Below are 24296 nucleotides of genomic sequence, written 5' to 3' on the forward strand. Positions count from 1 at the left end.
GATTGGCCCTGCTACAAGTGCTGCTGGGTGAAGGTATTGATTGGCCCTGCTATAAGTGCTGCTGGGTGAAGGTAGTGATTGGCCCTGCTATAAGTCCTGCTGGGTAAAGGTAGTGAATGGCCCTGCTATAAGTGCTGCTGGGTGAAGGTAGTGATTGGCCCTGCTATAAGTGCTGCTGGGTGAAGGTAGTGAATGTCCCTGCTATAAGTGCTGCTGGGTGAAGGTAGTGATTGGCCCTGCTATAAGTGCTGCTGGGTGAAGGTAGTGAATGGCCCTGCTATAAGTCCTGCTGGGTGAAGGTAGTAATTGGCCCTGCTATAAGTGCTGCTGGGTGAAGGTAGTGATTGGCCCTGCTATAAGTGCTGCTGGGTGAAGGTAGTGAATGACATTGCTATAAGTGCTGCTGGGTGAAGGTAGTGAATGGCCCTGCTATAAGTGCTGCTGGGTGAAGGTAGTGATTGGCCCTGCTATAAGTGCTGCTGGGTGAAGGTAGTGAATGGCCCTGCTATAAGTGCTGCTGGGTGAAGGTAGTGATTGGCCCTGCTATAATTCCTGCTGGGTGAAGATAATGATCGGCCATGCTATAAGTGCTGCTGGGTGAAGGTAGTGAATGGCCCTGCTATAAGTGCTGCTGGGTGAAGGTAGTGATTGGCCCTGATATAAGCACTGCTGGGTGAAGGTAGTGATTGGCCCTGCTATAAGTGCTGCTGGGTGAAGGTAGTGAATGGCCCTGCTATAAGTGCTGCTGTGTGAAGGTAGTGAATGGCCCTGCTATAAGCACTGCTGGGTGAAGTTAGTGATTGGCCCTGCTATAAGTGCTGCTGGGTGAAGTTAGTGATAGGCCCTGCTATAAGTGCTGCTGGGTGAAGGTAGTGAATGGCCCTGCTATAAGCACTGCTGGGTGAATTTAGTGATTGGCCCTGCTATAAGTGCTGCTGGGTGAAGGTAGTGAATGGCCCTGCTATAAGTCCTGCTGGGTGAAGGTAGTGATTGGCCCTGCTATAAGTGCTGCTGGGTGAAGGTAGTGATTGGCCCTGCTATAAGTCCTGTTGGGTGACGGTATTGATTGGCCCTGCTATAAGTCCTGCTGGGTGAAGGTAGTGAATGGCCCTGCTATAAGTGCTGCTGGGTGAAGGTAGTGAATGGCCCTGCTATAACTGCTGCTGGGTGAAGGTAGTGAATGTCCCTGCTATAAGTGCTGCTGGGTGAAGGTAGTGATTGGCCCTGCTATAAGTCCTGCTGGGTGAAGGTAGTAATTGGCCCTGCTATAAGTGCTGCTGGGTGAAGGTAGTGATTGGCCCTGCTATAAGTGCTGCTGGGTGAAGGTAGTGAATGACATTGCTATAAGTGCTGCTGGGTGAAGGTAGTGAATGGCCCTGCTATAAGTGCTGCTGGGTGAAGGTAGTGATTGGCCCTGCTATAAGTGCTGCTGGGTGAAGGTAGTGAATGGCCCTGCTATAAGTGCTGCTGGTTGAAGGTAGTGATTGGCCCTGCTATAAGTCCTGCTGGGTGAAGATAGTGATTGGCCCTGCTATAAGTGCTGCTGGGTGAAGGTAGTGATTGGCCCTGCTATAAGTGCTGCTGGGTGAAGGTAGTGAATGACATTGCTATAAGTCCTGGTGGGTGAAGGTAGTGATTGGCCCTGCTACAAGTGCTGCTGGGTGAAGGTAGTGATTGGCCCTGCTATAAGTGCTGCTGGGTGAAGGTAGTGATTGGCCCTGCTATAAGTGCTGCTGGGTGAAGGTATTGATTGGCCCTGCTATAAGTGTTGCTGGGTGAAGGTAGTGAATGGCCCTGCTATAAGTGCTGCTGGGTGAAGGTAGTGAATGGCCCTGCTATAAGTGCTGCTGGGTGAAGGTAGTGATTGGCCCTGATATAAGCACTGCTGGGTGAAGGTAGTGAATGGCCCTGCTATAAGTGCTGCTGGGTGAAGGTAGTGATTGGCCCTGCTATAAGTGCTGCTGGGTGAAGGTAGTGAATGACATTGCTATAAGTCCTGCTGGGTGAAGGTAGTGAATGGCCCTGCTATGAGTGCTGCTGGGTGAAGGTAGTGATTGGCCCTGCTATAAGTGCTGCTGGGTGAAGGTAGTGATCGGCCCTGCTATAAGTCCTGCTGGGTGAAGGTATTGATTGGCCCTGCTATAAGTGTTGCTGGGTAAAGGTAGTAATTGGCCCTGCTACAAGTGATGCTGGGTGAAGGTATTGATTGGCCCTGCTATAAGTGCTGCTGGGTGAAGGTAGTGATTGGCCCTGCTATAAGTCCTGCTGGGTAAAGGTAGTGAATGGCCCTGCTATAAGTGCTGCTGGGTGAAGGTAGTGATTGGCCCTGCTATAAGTGCTGCTGGGTGAAGGTAGTGAATGTCCCTGCTATAAGTGCTGCTGGGTGAAGGTAGTGATTGGCCCTGCTATAAGTCCTGCTGGGTGAAGGTAGTAATTGGCCCTGCTATAAGTGCTGCTGGGTGAAGGTAGTGATTGGCCCTGCTATAAGTGCTGCTGGGTGAAGGTAGTGAATGACATTGCTATAAGTGCTGCTGGGTGAAGGTAGTGAATGGCCCTGCTATAAGTGCTGCTGGGTGAAGGTAGTGATTGGCCCTGCTATAAGTGCTGCTGGGTGAAGGTAGTGAATGGCCCTGCTATAAGTGCTGCTGGGTGAAGGTAGTGATTGGCCCTGCTATAATTCCTGCTGGGTGAAGATAGTGATTGGCCATGCTATAAGTGCTGCTGGGTGAAGGTAGTGATTGGCCCTGCTATAAGTGCTGCTGGGTGAAGGTAGTGAATGACATTGCTATAAGTCCTGCTGGGTGAAGGTAGTGATTTGCCCTGCTACAAGTGCTGCTGGGTGAAGGTAGTGATTGGCCCTGCTATAAGTGCTGCTGGGTGAAGGTAGTGAATGACATTGCTATATGTCCTGCTGGGTGAAGGTAGTGAATGGCCCTGCTATAAGTGCTGCTGGGTGAAGGTAGTGATTGGCCCTGCTATAAGTGCTGCTGGGTGAAGGTAGTGATTGGCCCTGCTATAAGTGCTGCTGGGTGAAGGTATTGATTGGCCCTGCTATAAGTGTTGCTGGGTGAAGGTAGTGAATGGCCCTGCTATAAGTGCTGCTGGGTGAAGGTAGTGAATGGCCCTGCTATAAGTGCTGCTGGGTGAAGGTAGTGATTGGCCCTGATATAAGCACTGCTGGGTGAAGGTAGTGAATGGCCCTGCTATAAGTGCTGCTGGGTGAAGGTAGTGATTGGCCCTGCTATAAGTGCTGCTGGGTGAAGGTAGTGAATGACATTGCTATAAGTCCTGCTGGGTGAAGGTAGTGAATGGCCCTGCTATAAGTGCTGCTGGGTGAAGGTAGTGATTGGCCCTGCTATAAGTGCTGCTGGGTGAAGGTAGTGATTGGCCCTGCTATAAGTGCTGCTGGGTGAAGGTATTGATTGGCCCTGCTATAAGTGTTGCTGGGTGAAGGTAGTGATTGGCCCTGCTACAAGTGCTGCTGGGTGAAGGTATTGATTGGCCCTGCTATAAGTGCTGCTGGGTGAAGGTAGTGATTGGCCCTGCTATAAGTCCTGCTGGGTAAAGGTAGTGAATGGCCCTGCTATAAGTGCAGCTGGGTGAAGGTAGTGATTGGCCCTGCTATAAGTGCTGCTGGGTGAAGGTATTGATTGGCCCTGCTATAAGTCCTGCTGGGTAAAGGTAGTGAATGGCCCTGCTATACGCGCTGCTGACAGCAGTGGCACTTCTAGTGTTGAGACCGTGAAGATAAGGGGGTCATTTCTGGGGTTCCGCTATCTATGTCCAAAGAGGGGCAGAGAAGTGAAAGCCTGTCAGTATTATTCATGTTTGAGAAGGTTTAACCTAACAAAGTACAGATGGGCCTCATGCATTTCACTGTTAGAGAGTTTGTCTCACCTCCATTAAGGTGTTTTAATGGCTCTGTGTAAAGGAAAGAAAATATGTGCCAAGTGTGGAGGGGAACGTGATTATGGTGAATGTGGGAACAATGTCAAGTTAAAGGTTTTAATTGTGTGGGGAGGGGGGGGGGGGCAGTGCAGCATTTGGTGGATGCCAGGTGCAGAAAGAGGCTAGAGAGGCTAGATATAAAGATATAACATCACTCATAATGTCACTGGATAATATTCCTGCAAGGTTTCTAATAGATTCTGCTGAGCAAATTGGCCCTTGTATTACGCATATTGTTAATCTCTCTCTTGAACAAGGCACCTTTCCCAGGGACATGAAACAAGGGAATTACAGGCCTGTATCTATCCTCTGTGTAACATCAAAGATCCTGGAGAGAATTGTACATGAGCAAATGTATGAATATGTTAACAAACAGGGTCTAATGTATGATTTTCAGTCGGGTTTTAGAAAAACATACTCCACTGATTCATGTCTACTTTACTTGACTGACTTCATCAGGAAAGAGATCGATGAGGGAAATCTGTGTGGAAGGGTACTGCTTGACCTACAGAAGGCCTTTGATATAGTTAACCACTGTCTCCTAATCTCCAAACTGGAGGCACTGGGGTTAAGCATTATCCCTCTAGGCTGGGTAAAGTCCTATTTATCAGGAAGGGAGCAAGTAGTAGAGGTTAATGGTTCACTGTCTCAGGCAAAACCATTGAGTTGTGGTGTTCCGCAGGGGAGCGTGCTTGGGCCTCTGCTGTTTTTATTGTATATTAATGATTTGAAAGATGCTTGTTCTTGCCGTCTTTTTCTTTATGCGGATGACTCTACACTTCTGGTGTCTTACAAAAGTAAAACTATGTTGGAGAGCATACTTAGCACAGAGCTTACTAACATTAACAAATGGCTTGGAGATAATAAGCTATCTCTGAACTTAGGGAAAACTGAAGCAATTATTTTTGGATCCAGACCTCAATTGTGTAGGTTGTCTGAAATCAGAGTGGAGTTAATTAAGGGGTGAGGTGTTGACTACTAAAACCTCTGTTAGCTACTTGGGATCTATCCTTGATGGAAGCTTGGGAGGTGTGAGCATGGCCAATAAGGTGCTAGAGAAGGTTAATGCCAGGATTAAGTTTTTGGCAAGAAAGTCCAAGCTGCTTGATAAGGACTCCATGAAAGTGCTAGCTACTGCTATCATTCAATGCCATTTTGACTATGCTAGTATTTCCTGGTTTGGGGGCTTATCTAAATTTATGAAGGGGAAGCTCCAGATAGCCCAGAATAAGTTGATCAGGGTAGTATTGAAGGTGTGTCACGTTCCTGACTGTAACGGTCCTGACCTGTTTTATGTTTTTTTTTTATGTGTTTAGGTCAGGGCATGTGTTTTGGGTGGGCAGTCTATGTTATCTGTTTCTATGTTGGTTTTGGTTGCCTGGTATGGCTCTTAATTAGAGGCAGGTGTTTTGCGTTCTCCTCTAATTAAGAGTCATATTTAGGTAGGGTGTTCTCACTGTTTGTTTGTGGGTGATTGTCTCCTGTGTCTGTGTCGAAGTTACACCATACGGGATTGTTTCGGTTTGTTCGTGCGTTTATGTAGTCTGTTCCTGTGTCAGCGTGCTTCGTGTATTTGTAAGTTCGTTTGTTCAGGTCTGTCTACATCGTTTTGTTATTTTGTTAGTTATATCAAGTATAGTTCGTTTTTCGTCTTTGTCTGTTTTGTTTATTTAATAAATCATCATGTATTCACAACCCGCTGCGCCTTGGCTCGATCACTACTCCACCTCTTCTTATGAAGAGAGAGAGGAACGCCGTTACACTGACCTGTTTTCTGTTATTTTTGTATGTGTTTAGTTGGTCAGGACGTGAGTTGGGGTGGGCATTCTATGTTTTGTGTATCTATGTTAAGTGTCAGTGTTAATTGACCTTGTATGGCTCTCAATCAGAGGCAGGTGGTTTACGTTTTCCTCTGATTGAGAACCATATATAGGTAGGTTGTTTCACATTGTTTGTTGTGGGTGGTTGTCTTCCGAGTCTGTATGTCTACCACACGGGACTGTTTCGTTTGTCGTTTCGTAAATGTAGTCTGTTCCTGTTCGTGCGTTCTTCATAGTTTGTAAGTTCTCAAGTCAGGTCTGTCTACATCGTTTATTTGTTTTTTTAGTTTGTTGAAGTATTTTCGTGTTTTCGTCTTTACTTTAATAAACATGTATATGTCAAACTATCACGCTACGCTTTGGTCCAATCCCTACTCCTCCTCTTCTTCTGAAGAGGAGGAGGAGGACGACCGTTACAAGGTGAGTCCACGTACTCACATAGGCAGGAGCTGCTTTCAGGAACTAAACTAGCTGCCTGTTGAGGCTAGGGTGTCCCAGATTAGACTAGGTTTGGTTTACGGGAGTATTTATGGTCCTGCACCCAGATATTTAAGTGAGTGTTACTTTCCTCGTGTTAGGGATGCACACAATCACAGCACCAGATCAGGTGTTGCTGATGTGTGCTTATACAGGTTCAGGAGTAATGTTGGGAAAGGTACTTTCTTGTATACTGGAGCCTCAGAATGGAATGAGTTGCCTCTGCCCATAAAAACAACATCCTCTCTGGACAGCTTTAAAAATAAAGTAAAAATATGTTTGATGTCCTCTGTGCCCATATGAATAACCCCTATGAGATAGATGTTCTTCTTTTATGTTTTTGTTTTATTATTTCACTGCTGTACTGTGTTTGATCTTGCATAGCCACCTTGTCTCAAGAGGACCACAATGGAAATAAGTCCCAGACTTTATTGTGTGTTATCCTCCATGATTTTATTCATGTGCATGTATGGCTTTTAAGTTTTATGTGTGCTTGTTTTTTTTTTAAATGGTCGAATTAATAAACTAAACTAAACATAATATCTCTTATGCAGAGGCTATGAGGCAGATTGGTGGAACTATTAGGCAGAACGATGGAGACAACAGGTTCAGTCCTGGAATGAGTCGACCTACTGTAGGAAATGATGCTTATGTCGGTCCAGACACAGAATACGAGAACTGTTCAGAAATGTTGCTCTCACAAATGTGTCCTTTCAATGGACACCTTAATAGTTAATCAGATTGTCTTTATAGCCTTCATTGGAAAGGTTATCAACCGGACTGTGTTTGTGGAAAGAACAACTGGCAAGTTGAAGATCATTGTGGAAGCAGCAACAGAGTTTTAAGGAGTAACAAATGTTACTGTCGTCATGATTGTTGATATGTTGACTGCTGATAAAACTAATGATGGAATGTTACTGTCGTCATGACTGTTGATATGTTGACTGCTGATAATACTAATGATGGAATGTTACTGTCGTCATGATTGTTGATATGTTGACTGCTGATAATACTAATGATGGAAGGTCTCAGTATGATGACGGTTAGAGTAATGTTTTTTTGTTCTCCTTCAGAGGAATTCCAGAAGCCTTTTTGCTAACCGTCAGGAGTTTAAGAAATATGTAATAGATTTAGAGATCAAACCTGATGTGATATGTATTGAAGAAACATGGCTTAGACCACTTCTTGATTTTATTATTCCTGGTTGTTGTTCAATCACATCTGATAGATTAACTGGACAGGGTGGTGGGTGTTATACGTTCATAGGGGAAGGTCTTGTATATCGTAATATACCTGTCCCATCTGAATTTGAATGAGTGACGGTGGAAATCTACAGTTAAATTGTTTTATTTATTTAACCCTTTATTTAACAATATTAAGTTACACAATTTTTACAACCCTTGTCGTCAACTATCTGTAGCGACGTTTGATGAAATAAGAATTGGGCTCTAGAGAGATATGGTGCGACGACTTTAATACACAAAGTAGTTCATGAGGAAGCACACGTACAGATACGTGCAGGTAGCCTAGTGGTTAGAGCGTTGGTCTAGTAACCGAAAGGTTGCAAGATCGGATCCCCGAGCTGACAAGGTTAAAATATGTTGTTCTACCTCTGAACAAGGCAGTTAACCCACTGTTCCTAGGCTGTCATTGAAAATAAGAATTTGTTCTTAACTTGACGTACCTAGTTAAATAAAGGTAAAAAAATACTAATGGTAACATTTTCCAAACCAGCAGAGGCGTCACGAAAGTCAGAAATAGCAATAAAATAAATCACTTAAATTTTAAGATCTTCCTCTGTTTGCAATCTCAAGGGTCCCAGCTCCATAGCAAATGGTTGTTTTGTTCAATAAAGTCCTTCTTTATATCCCAAAAGTCAGTTTAGTTGGCGCGCTTGATTCAGTAATCCACCTGTTCCACTCATTCAAAATGCATACAAAGGAATCCCAAAAGTTTCTAATCAATCCTCATAATATGTAAATAAACGCTAGAATTTAAGACAGAGAATAGTATGTTCATTACCGGAGATAAATAACGAAGTGCGAGCCCTCATCCACGCACGCCACAAGACTACAGTCAAAATGAGAGCCTCCTAGAAAAACTACAAATTCTAGCTAATTTTTCAAAAAACAAGCCTGAAACCCTTTCTAAAGACTGTTGACATCTAGTGGAAGCCCTAGGAACTGCAATCTGGGAGGATTTCCTTTTATTTTCCCATAGACAAGCATTTTCAATGGGTGACGACCTCAAAAAAGAAAAATCAGGATCTATTCTCCTCGGGTTTTAGCCTGCTATATCAGTTCTGTTATACTCACAGACATTATTTTAACAGTTTTAGAAACCTCAGAGTGTTTTCTATCCAATACTACCAATTATATGCATATCCTAGCTTCTGGGCCTGAGTAACAGGCAGTTTACTTTGGGCACCTCAGTCACCCCCCTATTCCTAAGAAGCTAAAGAAAGGTCGATGGACCAAGATTCAAAGGTCAGATTAAGAAGGAAGAAGTGGTGTTTGCTTGATTGCGCTTTGGACATTGAACTCGTCATTACATCTGGTTGGCAAGCATGTGAATGGTTTGTGTCTGGAGTAGGGCTCTTCTTTTTTATTTTCTCAGAAGTACTGAGTTAGGTAGTAGGATTTAGACATGTTGTAAACCGTGATTGACCACACACTCCAGCACAGTAGGTGGCGGCATGCACCTTTAACGTTGGTTTACGGACCGCCAATATGTCATAGAAGAAGAAGACGGACGTTATGACCAAAATTATCCTATTTACACGTAGTACATTTTGACATTAGAATAAAGGTTTTTGACTCACTTCTATGCCACATAGGCTGTTTTCTAAATGAGAAGTTGTTTTTTAAGGGGCAGTTACTCTTTAAGCAAGTAAGGAGTTTTTGTATGACGGCCAATGAGTGTAAAATTTAGTAAAGATAAAAGTGAATTGCTTTTTTGTTACATGAGCTTTGTTTGAACGAATATACGTTTTGTAATACTTAGGTTGTTGTTACGAGTGTGCTGATATAAGTGTGACGTGCGCATGACATCCTGGCAATTTTAATGAAAAAAAAACACTTATTCTCGGAGTTGTCCCTGTTGGAATACGAGATGATCTATGTATATTCATGAGGCTAGCATAACATCTCACTCTCCCTTGAATACAGGTGTTTGATGTCAACACCCCTCATCGAATATTCAAAAAAGTATTCAAATAACAAGATGTATGCACCAATCCAAAGAGAGGAAGAGGTGGGAACTTGACAACTCGCCGTTCCTCTCTGTGGACAACGAATCTCATTGTTAGGGTGGAGACACAAGCATCTCATCACTATATCCAGTATCTCTGGTGGAGCAGCGTTTCCCGAACTTGGTTCTTTACTTTAGATACTTAAGTATATTTTAAACCAAATACTTTTAGACTTTTACTCTAGTAGAATTTGACTGGATAATTTTTTCTTTTACTTGAGTCTTTTACTTTTACTCAACGTATGATAGTTGGGTACTTTTTCCACCACTGGATGTATACATGAAATATAAAATGATCTGGGCACTCAGTTTTTCTCCCCTTGTTCTGTGCTGGTACCAAACTGCCCTATATAGGAGTCATCCTGGTCTAAAGTAGTGCTCTATGTAGGGAATAGAATGTGAAAAGACATGGACATTCTGGGATTCCCTAACTTGCTACCTCTTTTACATTGACTAACCCATGCATTTAAAATCATTTGGAAGGTGTACAGTATTAAAGAAACATGACTGCAGTAGCTCTTCATAGAGGGTCATAGAGAGTCATAGAGGGTCATAGGTTAGATGGAATCCGGGTGAACCATCCATGATCTGCATGTCTGACCATACAGTAGTGTGTTGATAATCAGAGTCAGTTAGTCAACCGAATAGAACTGATGACTTGTAGCTACTGCAAACACTGCATGTTTAAGGGGTGTGATTATAGGCAAGCTAACAGAGTCATTCAAACCAACTACACCAAAGTCATGCCGAGACTGGAAGAGAGGAGAACAGTTACATTCATGCAAAATCAAAATCAAAATCATAATTCATTTACTTTATCTAAACTAGTGTTGTATCCTAAATAATATGTGCAACCCTTAAAGTCATGTCATTAAAATGTAATAACAAAGGATTTTAGTGTCTACAGTGATGACTCATAAGTAGCCTATTGAACACGTTATGCATTTATGAAGCCTATTATCCAGCAAGAGGTATCTGAAAAGTTACCATAATATAATCTCTGAAAATACTCACTTTTATGACATTAAAATATTAGACTGCAACTTTTAAGTTTGTCATTCATCATGTTTTGAGCACACATAGTTGTTGTTTTCTTAGCGCGGGAGGGGTGCTACGGCAGGGGAATAGCCTTAACTTGCACCGTGAACGTACCGTGTGATGAGGAGAGCCCAACATCAGCAGAGGCAGCAGCAGCATCATCTGAAAACCAAGGTGAGGAAAGCAGAGACTTTCTCGCGCACAGGAGTGACAGGAGACAAGACAACACCGACGCTAAAGCGGAGATACGGAACGGAAGGCATAACTATTGCGCACCACCGGATTGATAGGGAGAAAGTGGGGATACTAACCGCTCGAGGTGGGAAGGGTGTGGAAAAGTTCGCTGTGCGCGCGCCATCAAGATAATTTGATGAATGAAGGATTAAAGATTCCAGATGAAGGAAGAGGTTTATGAATACATTGTAGAGATTTACTGTTTCTATCACCATGGGGTTCTGTCACACAATTTTGCCAATGTGAGAGAATTCAATTACCTCTGTATGCATTGACTATTTGCCTACCCATGAATAAGCTGTTGTTCCAAGTTTAATAATAAGAATTTGCTAAAATATCATATTTTGGGGGTTCTAATAATTTATTATCATTATAAAATATAATGATAAATTACAATTAAATATGCTATGATTCCATTTCAAATCAAAGTAGAAGAAGACAACATTCTTCTTTAAGAAGATTAGTTATCCTGAAAAATAACAAATTACTTTTGTGCATTCACTGACTGGAAGGACATACAACTTAAACTCAATGCAAGTCGTCATTGAAAGGACAAGGACCATGCAGGACACATTGTCCCTGACGTTAAAGGATGAAGTGAGGACGGTGGAAGATACTGTGGCCCCTAGAAACTCTTCTTCACAAGGGGATGGCAGGGACACAGAGAGGCATCCTTACCCGTTGGTGGTCACTCTGCTGGCAACAGTCCTGATCGTAACTATTGTGGTAGACATTCTGGGGAACCTGTTGGTCATCTTGTCTGTCTTCAGGAACAGGAAACTCAGGAAAGCAGGTAATAACCTATTGCAAGTAGCCACCCAGTCTGTTTTTTTTCTGTGTTGTTAGTAGTACTATATTACTGAGGTATCTGTGTTGTTAGTAGTACTATATTACTGAGGTATCTGTGTTGTTAGTAGTACTACAGTACTGTGGTACGTGTTAGTAGTACTACAGTACTGTGGTACGTGTTGTTAGTAGTACTACAGTACTGTGGTACGTGTTGTTAGTAGTACTGCAGTACTTACATGTGTCGTTGGACAATTTCATTTGCGATTGTGATATTATGTCATCCCTTCAGAAGTGCCCATCTCCGTTTCTGATCAATTAACTTCATCCAGTTATATTTTCCTGAGCATCATGTCCAACAGAGAGGATTGTAAAGTGCAGACAAATACAGTATATTCATATAAATAGAAGAATAGTTGATTTATATTTATATGGATACAGTATCCAGTGATTCACTCAGTGGTGTTCATATCCTTTCTTCAACTGATTTGAAAAGCAGATAGTATTTTGTTCTGGTTTGGGTATTTTGTTCTGGTTTGGGTATTTTGTTCTGGTTTGGGCCACACGTTGTCAGACAGAAACACTGTTGTTAATACGTTTTGACCCTTTAACCAGTGCAGTTACTGCAGGCATAGAGGACATGGACCCTGGTTGTGCTGCTTCATAACTGTGCCAGATCATCAGCTGCAGGTCACCCAGCACGACGTCTCACAACAGGCACAATTCAATTTACTTTCTGAAGTGAGCGATCCCTATTGACTACTGATGTACTTAACCTTTATTTAACTAGGCAAGTCAGTGAAGAACAAATAGCCAAACCCGGACGACCGGACGACAATTGTGCTCCGCCCTATGGGACTCCCAATCACGGCCGGTTGTGATACAGCCTGGATTCGAACCAGAGTGTCTGTAGTGTCGCATCTAGCACTGAGATGCAGTGCCTTAGACCGCTGTTTAACTGTACAGCACATCTGTGAGTGAATGCGTCAATGTGTTGAGTTGGCTATTCAGTGTGAACTATGGCGAGGCAGAGACATGATGATGCAGTACTTCTGTAAAAATCCTGCTCTTTCTTGCACCGGGGGACATGAATCCACCTACCAAGCTAAACCTCAGCCCTCAGCTCAAAGGGCATACCAGGCATCTGAGTACACTGTAGATGTCCACGTTGGGGTTAATTAACTCAGTGTATAGGATTTCAAAATTCAGGCTCCTATGTAGGTGTCACCTCAATGAAAGTTCTGTTTTCTGCAAGCATATCTTACGGCTCTAGAGAGACATTTTTAATTATCGAGACAATAAGGCTGTGTTGTGTGCTGTTCTTTAGCCACTAATTGGTCTTTTGACCAATCAGATCTTTCGAAAATAATTGGTCAAAAGATCATAATTGGGCTGCCTGTGTAAACGTAGCCTAAGATATAAACTACCTAGACACACTATCAATTGAAAAGTTGTAGGGAGAGGGAGGCTATTTCAGGGAGTTCTACCCAATTGTTTGATAGCCTTATTACGTTATTACAAATAAATACTTATTACAAATAAATTCACCTTACTCTTTCCTGCTCTCATTATCCTCATCTTCCTCCCCTCTCCTTATCCTCATCTTCCTCCCATCTCCTTTCCTGCTTGGCCTTGTCACAGATAACTACTTGATTATTAGTAAAGTTCTGTCAAAGACATTGATTGTAAAGACAATCGTGCATCGTCTCTCGAGGTAGATTCACTGGCAGCCTTCGCAGAGAGAGAGAGAGAGAGAGAGAGAGAGAGAGAGAGAGAGACACACACAAAGAGATAAAGAACAAAGAGAGAGGAGAAAGAGAGAGGAGAAAGAGAGAGAGGAGAAATAGTGAATGTATGGATTTGTATGAATACCCACCCATCTATCAGGACACTGATATTACTATCTGACTGGAAGCAATGATTCAACTCATTAGACTCCGGTTCAAGTCAGATCGTGTGTCTGACTCCAGGGGCTATTCAACTCTCAACGTGTAAATGTCATGTTTATGTATTATGTTATTGCACATGTGGATGGGATGCTGTGAATTAAATCAATGAATGAAATAATCTAGCATGCAAGCACTAGCTGATACTGAAATCCTGGGGGTCTTCATTAACTATTTACAATTATTATCATGTAGTTTTAACACACAAGTCAGTATGAGAATTAACAAGGATCCTCAAATCCCCTGGTCTTTCGCTATGTACTGTACATACTAATGGGAGTTTTATGAGAGTTTGGCAAGACAGGAATGATAACAGGGTCTTAAGGATATACCCTTAGAAAAAGGAACTATAGTTCATTTGGAGCAACCAGTACATATTAGATAGGGTAGGATTATTTTCCAATAATTATTTGATTTATAACGTTTTGGTGATATTGAATGGTTTTACAAAGAGGATGGGAGACCTCGAACTTCTACTAATGAACGGTCACAGAACAGAGCAGAACGGACTATTTAATCTGAGGTAGGAAATGCCTGTGTGGTGAGTTTGGCTCTGACAGACCTTGTGGGTGGAAATGTATCAATATTTTATTGTATTTATTCAGTTTTTAGATTACAAATGAATATATTTACAAAATTAAAAAAATGGCAGCCCTTGTTTACTGTCCTAACACTGAAGATCCATCAAATCTTATGCACTCTCTGCCCTACAGGAAATGCCTTTGTGGTGAGTTTGGCTCTGGCCGACCTGGTGGTGGCGATCTACCCTTACCCTCTGGTTCTGACAGCCATCTTTCACAACAACTGGATCGCCGGGTACACCCACTGCCAGATCAGCGGCTTCCTGATGGGCCTGAGCGTCATCGGCTCCATCTTCAACATCACCGGCATCGCCATCAACCGCTACTGTTACATCTGTCACAATCTGAAGTACGACAAGCTCTTCTCCAACCAGAACACCATGTGTTACGTCATCCTGGTGTGGGCGCTGACTGTGCTGGCCATCGTGCCCAACTGGTTTGTGGAGTCTCTGCAGTACGACCCGAGGGTCTACTCGTGTACCTTCGCCCAGTCGGTTAGTTCCTTGTACACCATCACCGTGGTCGTGGTTCACTTCATCCTCCCCATCAGTATTGTCACGTACTGCTACCTGAGGATCTGGATCTTGGTCTTACAGGTGAGGAGACGGGTGAAACCGGACACGAGGCCCAAGATCAAACCACACGACTTCCGTATCTTCCTGACTATGTTTGTGGTGTTTGTGTTGTTCGCTGTCTGCTGGGCTCCGCTGAACTTCATCGGGCTGGCGGTGGCTATCAACCCCAGACTGGGTGTGAATATCCCTGAGTGGCTCTTCACAGCCAGCTACTTCATGGCCTATTTCAACAGCTGCCTCAACGCAGTCATCTACGGAGTGCTCAACCACAACTTCAGGAAGGAGTACAAAAGGATAGTTCTAATCATTTTCAAGTTCCACTGCAGAGGGTTCGCTAGGGCTTCGGAACAGCACTGCTGAGGGTTCCAGAGGGTTCTGGAACAGAACTGCTTAGGGTTCCAGAGGGTTCTGGGACAGAACTGCTTAGGTTTCCGTAGGGTTCTGGAACAGCACTGCTGAGGGTTCTGGAACAGCACTGCTGAGGATTCCAGAGGGTTCTGGAACAGAACTGCTTAGGGTTCCAGAGGGTTCTGGAACAGAACTGCTTAGGGTTCCGTAGGGTTCTGGAACAGCACTGCTGAGGATCCTGGAGGGTTCTGGAACAGAACTGCTTAGGGTTCCGTAGGGTTCTGGAACAACACTGCTGAGGGTTCTGTAGGGTTCTGGAACAGCACTGCTTAGGGTTCCAGAGGGTTCTGGAACAGCACTGTTGAGGGTTCCATTGGGTTCTGGAACAGCACTGCTGAGGGTTCCATTGGGTTCTGGAACAGCACTGCTTGGGTTCCAGAGGGTTCTGGAACAGAACTGCTTAGGGTTCCAGAGGGTCCTGGAAAAGTACTGCTGAGGGTTCTGGAGGGTTCTGGAACAGCACTGCTGAGGGTTCCAGAGGGTTCTGGAACAGAACTGTTTAGGGTTCCAGAGGGTTCTGGAACAGAACTGCTTAGGGTTCCAGAGGGTTCTGGAACAGAACTGTTTAGGGTTCCAGAGGGTTCTGGAACAGAACTGCTTAGGGTTCCATAGGGTTCTGGAACAGAACTGCTTAGGGTTCCAGAAGGTTCTGGGACAGAACTGCTTAGGGTTCCGTAGGGTCCTGGAACAGCACTGCTGAGGATCCTGGAGGGTTCTGGAACAGAACTGCTTAGGGTTCCGTAGGGTTCTGGAACAGCACTGCTGAGGGTTCTGGAGGGTTCTGGAACAGCACTGCTGAGGATTCCAGAGGGTTCTGGAACAGAACTGCTGAGGGTTCTGGAGGGTTCTGGAACAGCACTGCTGAGGATTCCAGAGGGTTCTGGAACAGAACTGCTTAGGGTTCCAGAGGGTTCTGGAACAGAACTGCTTAGGGTTCCGTAGGGTTCTGGAACAGCACCGCTGAGGATCCTTGAGGGTTCTGGAACAGAACTGCTTAGGGTTCCGTAGGGTTCTGGAACAGCACTGCTGAGGGTTCTGTAGGGTTCTGGAACAGCACTGCTTAGGGTTCCGTAGGGTTCTGGAACAGCACTGCTGAGGGTTCTGGAAGGTTCCGTAGGATTCTGGAACAGCACTGTTGAGGGTTCTGGGACAGGTAAGACTGGGACTAAAACACTGTGTCATGATGGGGGAGTAGTCAAATGATGATGTCCTGGTCAAAGTCAGAGCTGTTGGTGATGTCACAATTATCTGTCAGCTGCAAGCTTTGACTTACAAATTCTGAAACTTTGGTTTTGATCTCACACCTTTTCCATGAGTTGTCTGTCTTGCATTTTCCCTGGGGGCGTTTTAGTATGGATCTGAGTGTAATGAAAAGTTGAATGCCAATCTGTTGAAGTACATTGTTTGGTGATGGATGATCAACATCGTTGATGGAAATCAACATCGTTACACATGTTACAAATGGTTTTACTGCACAACTCAATTCAAATACATATTCAGATTTATTTCATAAGCAATAGACTTCACTTCCATTAAATACCCCAATCCTACCTATCCCTGTAAACAATGTCCAATTCAAACTCCACACATTTGCTTCATAGAAACAAAGAATGAGGAACAGAAAACAAGAATTAATTAATTAATTACAAATCGGAAGTTTACATACGCTTATGTTGGAGTCATTAAAACTCGTTTTTCAACCACTCCACACATTTCTTGTTAACAAACTATAGTTTTGGCAAGTCGGTTAGGACATCTACTTTGTGCATGACACAAGTAATTTGTCCAACAATTGTTTACAGACAGATTATTTCACTGTATCACAATTCCAGTGGGTCAGAAGTTTACATACACTAATTTGACTGTGCCTTTAAACAGCTTGGAAAATTCCAGAAAATGTCATGGCTTTAGAAGCTTCTGATAAATCATGTCAATTAGTCTGAGTCAATTGGAGGTGTACCTGTAGATGTATTTCAAGGCCTACCTTCAAACTCAGTGCTTCTTTGCTTGACATCATGGGAAAATCAAAAGAAATCAGCCAAGACCTCAGAAAAATAATTGTAGACCTCCACAAGTCTGGTTCATCCTTGGGAGCAATTTCTAAACGCCTGAAGGTACCATGTTCATCTGTACAAACAATAGTAAGTAAGTATAAACACCATGGGACCACTCAGCCGTCATACCACTCAGGAAGGAGACGCGTTCTGTCTCCTAGAGATTAATGTACCTTGGCGCGAAAAGTGCAAATCAATCCCAGAACAACAGCAAAGGACCTTGTGAAGATGCTGGAGGAAACAGGTACAAAAGTATCTATATCCACAGTAAAACAAGTCTTATATCGACATAACCTGAAAGGCCGCTCAGCAAGGAAGAAGCCACTGCTCCAAAACCGCCATAACATTTTTTGCAACTGCACATGGGGACAAAGATCATACTTTTTGGAGAAATGTCCTCTGGTCTGATGAAACAAAAATAGAACTGTTTGACCATAATGACCATCATTATGTTTGGAGGAAAAAGGGGGATGCTTGCAAGCTGAAGAACACCATCCCAACCGTGAAGCACGGGGGTGTCAGAATCATGTTGTGGGGGTGCTTTGCTGCAGGAGGGTCTGGTGCACTTCACAAAATATATGGCATCATGAGGAAGGAAAATTATGTGGATATATTGAAGCAACATCTCAAGACATCAGTCAGGAAGTTAAAGCTTGGTCACAAATGGGTCTTTCAAATGGACAATGACCCCAAGCATACTTCCAAAGTTGTAGCAAAAGGGCTTAAGGACAACAAAGTCAATGTATTGGAGTGGCCATCACAAAGCCCTGACCTCAATCCCATAGAAAATGTGTGGGCAGAACTGAAAAAGCATATGCGAGCAAGGAGGCTTACAAACCTGACTAAGTTACACCCGCTCTGTCAGGAAGAATGGGCCAAAATTCACCCAACTTATTGTGGGAAGCTTGTGGAAGGCTACCCAAAACGTTTGATCCGAGTTAAACAATTTAAAGGCAATGCTACCAAATACTAATTGAGTGCATGTAAACTTCTGACCCACTGGGAATGTGATGACAGAAATAAAAGCTGAAATAAATAATTCTCTCTACTATTATTCTGACATTTCACATTCTCTAAATAAAGTGGTGATCTTAACTGACCTAAAATATGGATTTTTTTCTAGGATTAAATGTCAGGAATTGTGAAAAACTGAGTTTAAATGTATTTGGCTAAGGTGTATGTAACCTTGACTTTAACTGTATTTGATGCGTCACAATACTTCATTATAAGGTCCAATGGGATCTCACTGGTAACGTAGGATGGGAATATCAATTGGCCAATTAGCTGCAACTACCCAATCCTAGGTCCAATACAATTTGATTTACTTATTTAATTCAAATAATAAAATATAAGGAAACAATTAAGGGAATGTTTCGTTTTTTTTCTCATAGTTATTCAAATAGCCAATGAAGAAATGTGTAAGGATCGACGTTGGAGACGAGAAAAAAGTACAGGGAGTGAACATTCAATGAAACAACGGACATGAAACAGAACAGGTACAGCGTCTGGACAGGGGGAAAATAACGACATCAACGCTGACACGGGGAACCAACTAAGGAGCAGACAGAAATAGAGGGGGTAATGAACAACGTAATGGAGTCCATGTGATAATGGATATTTGACTCTGTCCATTAAACGGCATGTAAGGTGCACATGTTAGAACGGTGTTTTCCCACAAATTGCATTTTTGAAACATTCTCGCACAGGCCTACCGCTGTGTGTACATTGCTGCGCATAAAATGTGACGAAATAATACTTGATCAACATTTTAATCTAAACCTTCTGCTTTGTTCTATCAGCTTTATTCATCAATAGAGCGTATACCTCAACTACACTACTTTGATACGCATTGTGGGGATTAAGAAGTGAGTATAAGAAATGAATGACTGTTTACATCTATTGTTTACGTGTCAGGCGTACGTATTTGTTTACATATAATGTTTTTGTTACGTATCACGTGTATATGTCTATCCTGTGAGTTATTTGAATGTCCTGGGTAGCTTGGTGAAAAATATGATTATTATGAGAATGTACCAGTTTTGTTGTCATTATGCTTTTTTTGTTGCAATTTATCATAAAACTCATAAAGATGGAGAATGGTATTTGACTTTAATAAGTTTGATGAGAACATTTTGTGTCTAAGATAATTCAAATCAGTTTTAATAAAGATGTCTTGTGGATGTGCTGTTTTTTTCTTCTCTAGCTTTATATGTATTCAGAAAGTATTCAGACCCTTCGACTTTTTCCACATTTTGTTACGTTACAGCCTTATTCTAAAATGTATATATTTTTTCTCATCAATCTACACACAGTACCCGCCGAAAGCAAATTTATTCAAAATAAAAACAGAAATACTTTATTTACATAAGTATTCAGACCCTTTGCTATGAGACTCGAAATTGAGCTCAGGTGCATCCTGTTTCCATTGATCATCCTTGAGATGTTTATACAACTTGATTGGTGTCCCCCTGTGGTAAATGCAATTGATTGGACATGATTTGGAAAGGCACACACCTGTTTATATAAGGTCCCACAGTTGACGGTGCACGTCAGATCAAAAACCAAGCCATGAGGTTAAAGGAATGTCTGTAGAGCACCGAGACAGGATTGTGTCGAGGCACAGATCTGGGGAAGGGTAGCAAAAAAGGTCTGCAGCACTGAAGGTCCCAAAGAACAAAGTTGCCTCCATCATTCTTAAATGGAAGAAGTTTGGAACCACCAAGACTCTTCCTAGAGCAGGCCGCCCGGCCAAACTGATCAATCAGTGGAGAAGAGCCTCGGTCAGGGAGATGACGAAGAACACGATGGTCACTCTGACAGAGCTCCTGAGTTCCTCTGTGGAGATGGGAGAACCTTCCAGAAGGTCAACCATCTCTGCAGCACTCCACCAATCAGGCCTTTATAGTAGAGTGGCCAGACAGAAGCCACTCCTCAGTAAAAGGCACATGACAGCCCAATTGGAGTTTGCAAAAGGCACCTAGACTGTCAGACCATGGGAAACAAGATTCTCTATTCTGATGAAACTAAGATTGAACTCTTTGGCCTGAATGCGAAGCATCACATCTGGAGGAAACCTGGCACCATCCCTACGGTGAAGCTTGGTGGTGGCAGCATCATGCTGTGGGGATGTTTTTTAGTGGCATGGACTGGGAGACTAGTCAGGGTCAAGAGAAAGATGAACAGAGCAAAGTACAGAGAGATCCTTGATGAAAACCTGATCCAGAGCGCTCAGGACCTCAGACTGGGTAGAAGGTTCACCTTCCAACAGGACAACGATCGTAAGCACATGGCCAAGACAACGCAGGAGTGACTTCGGGACAAGTCTCAGATTGTCCTTGAGTGGCCAAGCCAGAGCTCGGACTGTACAGCAAAGCTCCCCATCCAGCCTGACAGAGCTTGAGAGGATCTGCAGAGAAGAATGGGAGAAACTCCCCTAATACAGGTGTGCCAAACTTGTAGCATCACACCCAAGAAGACTCGAGGCTGTAATCGCTGCCAAAGGTGTTTCAACAAAGTACTTAGAAAAGGGTCTGAATACTTATAAAAATGTGATATTTCCATTTTTTTATTTTTTTATTTAAAAAACAAACAGTTTTTGCTGTGTCATTATGGGGTATTGTGTGTAGATTGATGTGGGGAAAAAACGATTAAATCAATTTTAGAATATCTATGATGCATTGTGGGTAAATGGTGACGGACGCTCTGATCTACAAATAATAGGCTGTGTTCGAGACCATCAAATCCTTGATGCATTGTGGGTAAATTGTGACTGACTGATTTACAAATCATATAGTTATTTAAAGTGATTTGTAGATCAGTCAGTCTCGACATGCTTTTAAGTCAGCTGCAATGTCCAACGTGCCCATAATGACTAGTTATTTATAATTTTTACTTCCTGCTTGAACGGCTAATAGATACACATTTAATAACAGGATAATTAAACATTAGTCACCCCAAAGCCCTCTCTCTATGTCACTCATCAGTTCAGTCAAAACAGGATTATTAAACATTAGTCACCCCATAGCCCTGCATACTTAGAAGTCCCAGCAACTTAAGTTGAGAGCATTTTAAATATTGAGGAAATATGCACATCTTTTCTATATTTCACACTACAGGAGTTTCAATTTTGCTGAAATGACATTCAGTGACACAAATGAACAACAATCCACTGGCTTAACATACATCTGTGAAAACCCCAAGACAAGCTGTAATGATAGTTGAGATATTCAGAATATGCAAATATTTATTTCCATTAAAGACATGCTCCGGTACTTTGGCGAATAGTAAGTATTTTGGGCTGGATGTGTTCATGCATATTTCATACATACATAATCTATGAGGAGAATCACTGTTTCACCTCAATTAGCCACAAAATCCTTAGCGTGACAGCAACTTTTCTAGAAGCTGTGCGGTGCCATTTTCCCTATATTTATCCCCACGTGGGCCAGCCCCCTAGCAATTTTAAGTTTCAGCCCCTCGCCATTTGAGTGACAGCTAGGAAGACACAAACACACACAGTAGATTGAGGGAGAGAGAGCAATGACGTGGTGCACATATGACGTAGTAGGCAATTTTTGGGGACCACTTTTGGCTCGTGGGCCACTACTTTCAGAACTATTGGCTAAAAAGTATACAAAAGTAGCGGCGAGGTCATCCCCTTGTAGATAACTGCTAGAGTGAGACTAGTGAACGAGACGCCCTCTGCATCCTAAATGGCACCCTATTCCCTATATAGTGCACTACTTTTAACCAGGGCACATTGGACTCTGGTCAGAAAGTAGTGCACTATGAAGGAACTAGGGTGCCTTTTGGGACGCAAGCTATATGATGAGTACAATGTTTAAGGGATGTAAACATCTGAATTCCAGTCAACACCACAAGCATCAAAACAAATCAAATACAAATAAATGCATATGTATAATTTCCAGAAGTGTGAACTTTTTTCATTAAGGCTGTAATTAAATAAAAACAATATATATACATATTATTTTTTACATGTTCATGATCACAACAAAAAAAACACCTTATTAAATGCTCAGCAGTATTTTCTCGTGAACAATTCAGAATACTAGATTTTTATTAACAATAAAGTCCAAACTCAACAATAGTTCAAAACTTGCCATTATTCAAAGCTAGTTGAAAAAAGTGGCAATCAGTTAAGTTCTCCCAATGCCATGTGGTATCACCATGACTTCCAACCCACTCTAAACTGGGCCCATTCAGTCCAACCCAGTCTAAACTGGGCCCATTCAGTCCAACCCAGTCTAAACTGGGCCCATTCAGTCCAACCCAGTCTAAACTGGGCCCATTCAGTCCAACCCACTCTAAACTGGGCTCATTCAGGCCAACCCACTCTAAACTGGGCCCATTCAGTCCAATCCACTCTAAACAACCGAGACAAGTGATAAAACAAATGCTGCCTAAATAAAATAATAGAGAATGATGAATACATCCAGTGCCCAACTTGAGACAAATGTAATAAATTAAAGCACCAACATAAATGACCTCAACTGAGGAATAACACATGGTATTAGCTCCACAATTTACACATTATTTTGTCATATTTCTTTACAGTCCCTCAAGTTAATCAGTATTACAGTAGGTGATCTGGACAGCTTGACTTGAAACATGTAAATGATGCTGTTCCTTTTCAAAACAAAAAGTTACCTTTCAACTATTACATCTTTTTGTCTCTCAATTTGTAGTCAGGAAACTACGGTATATCAAATTTGTAGTCACTAAACTGTATTCAATTTGCAGTCAGGAAACTGTATTCAATTTGTAGTCAGGAAACTGTATTTAATTTGTAGTTAGGAAACTGTTTTCAATTTGTAGTCAGGAAACTGAATTTAATTTGTAGTCAGGAAACTATTTAATTTTTAGTCAGGAAACTGTATTTAATTTGTAGTCAGGAAACTGTATTCAATGTCAATGTCATAGCTACATTTGCAGCAGCAATGATGATGGTGATCGTCAGACTACAGGTTGTAGTGTTCTGATAGTCATATTAAACACTGTCAATCATTTACCATTCTATTGGAAATAGTCTAGTTGAAACATACATCTTCCCCTTCACAAGGCCTATAGAATTATGATATGATTCAAAATGGAACTTAACTGTTATTTAAATGCTATTGTATCACTTGAACAACTTCCAGGATGTATTTCAACAGAACGTCTAACACCTATTAGTATTTCTATTAGTGCCTTGTTTAAACAATATTAAATGTTACAAGAATGTGATTGCTCAATATTCAATGATTTGGTTAAATTATTAACATAAAATAATAAAACATGTAAGATAGGTGCTCTTGCGGGCATGGAAGAGTTAAAAATATAAAAGTACGTCATAAAAATAAGAAGTTAAAAACATCGAAATATCGGAGAATGAAGCTCGTGTCATAGTACGGAAACCATTTGCCCAGCGTCGTCCGGGTTTGGCCGGGGTAGGCCGTCATTGTAAATAAGATTATTTTCTTAACTGACTTGCCTAGTTAAATAAAGGTTAAATAAAATAAACTAAATGTGTTATCTTCTTGGCTATACGGTTACTGTAAAAATAAGTTTGATTTACACTTATATTCCATTAAATAATTGTTCCACAGCGACCAATAACTACAACAGTAAACAGACTCACAATATCAATAAATGTTTAATCAATGGAATAGAGCAAGTGAGAAAAAAAACATGTCTGAAGCCAGGGTGAAGACATCTTTTAACTGTGATTGTTTGACTGCAGTGGAGGCTGGTGTCACTAAATCGAAGGAAGGTACCATCCATACTAAAATGAGCCTGTCTTCAGATTTCTCCACCCACCAGCCTCCACTGTTTGCCAGACCAACCATTGTCAAGATATCCTCCTCTTCCTCACTAGATCTCTCACTGGACCTGGAAGAAGGTCACATCCAGATTGTCATGTCTGCCGTTGCGTTTGATGATCTCTGTGATGGATATATAGGTGCCGGTGATGAAGCCGATGAAGCCGATGACAGAGATCAGGGTGTTCTTGACGATGACCCAGGGAGACAGACCTTCGTTGTGGTAGGTGAGGATCTGGAGGAGTGGAGGGAAGATGAGAGCCAGGAAACTGCTGCTGACGGACCCCACTAAAGAGATGACCAGGTCCAGCTGGGGGATCAATATGGCCAGGACACCTGGGGAGACAGAGAAAGAACCATGA

At 42.4% G+C, this 24296-nt stretch overlaps 2 protein-coding genes across 4 annotated transcripts in view; one reads left to right on the top strand and one right to left on the bottom strand.

Moving 5' to 3' along the window:
• Positions 1-10715: 10715 nt before the first annotated feature.
• mtnr1al (melatonin receptor type 1A like) lies at positions 10716-16037 on the top strand. The gene is made up of 2 exons (XM_055888281.1): positions 10716-11559; positions 14212-16037. The coding sequence occupies exons 1-2, from the start codon at positions 11298-11300 to the stop codon at positions 15012-15014; spliced, it is 1065 nt and encodes a 354-aa protein (XP_055744256.1). The 5' UTR covers positions 10716-11297; the 3' UTR covers positions 15015-16037.
• A 5308-nt stretch (positions 16038-21345) lies between these two features.
• LOC129827433 (proton-coupled amino acid transporter 1-like) overlaps positions 21346-24296 on the bottom strand; it is a 124876-nt gene continuing 121925 nt past the window's right edge. For all 3 annotated transcript variants that reach the window (XM_055888278.1, XM_055888276.1, XM_055888279.1), the window contains exon 12: positions 21346-24270. In XM_055888278.1, coding sequence (XP_055744253.1) covers positions 23996-24270 — 275 coding nt within the window. In that variant the 3' untranslated portion in view covers positions 21346-23995. The remainder of the gene's footprint in view (positions 24271-24296) is intronic.

This window comes from Salvelinus fontinalis, chromosome 29 (genome assembly GCF_029448725.1).
Source record: "Salvelinus fontinalis isolate EN_2023a chromosome 29, ASM2944872v1, whole genome shotgun sequence".
NCBI classification, from domain to species: Eukaryota; Metazoa; Chordata; class Actinopteri; order Salmoniformes; family Salmonidae; genus Salvelinus; species Salvelinus fontinalis.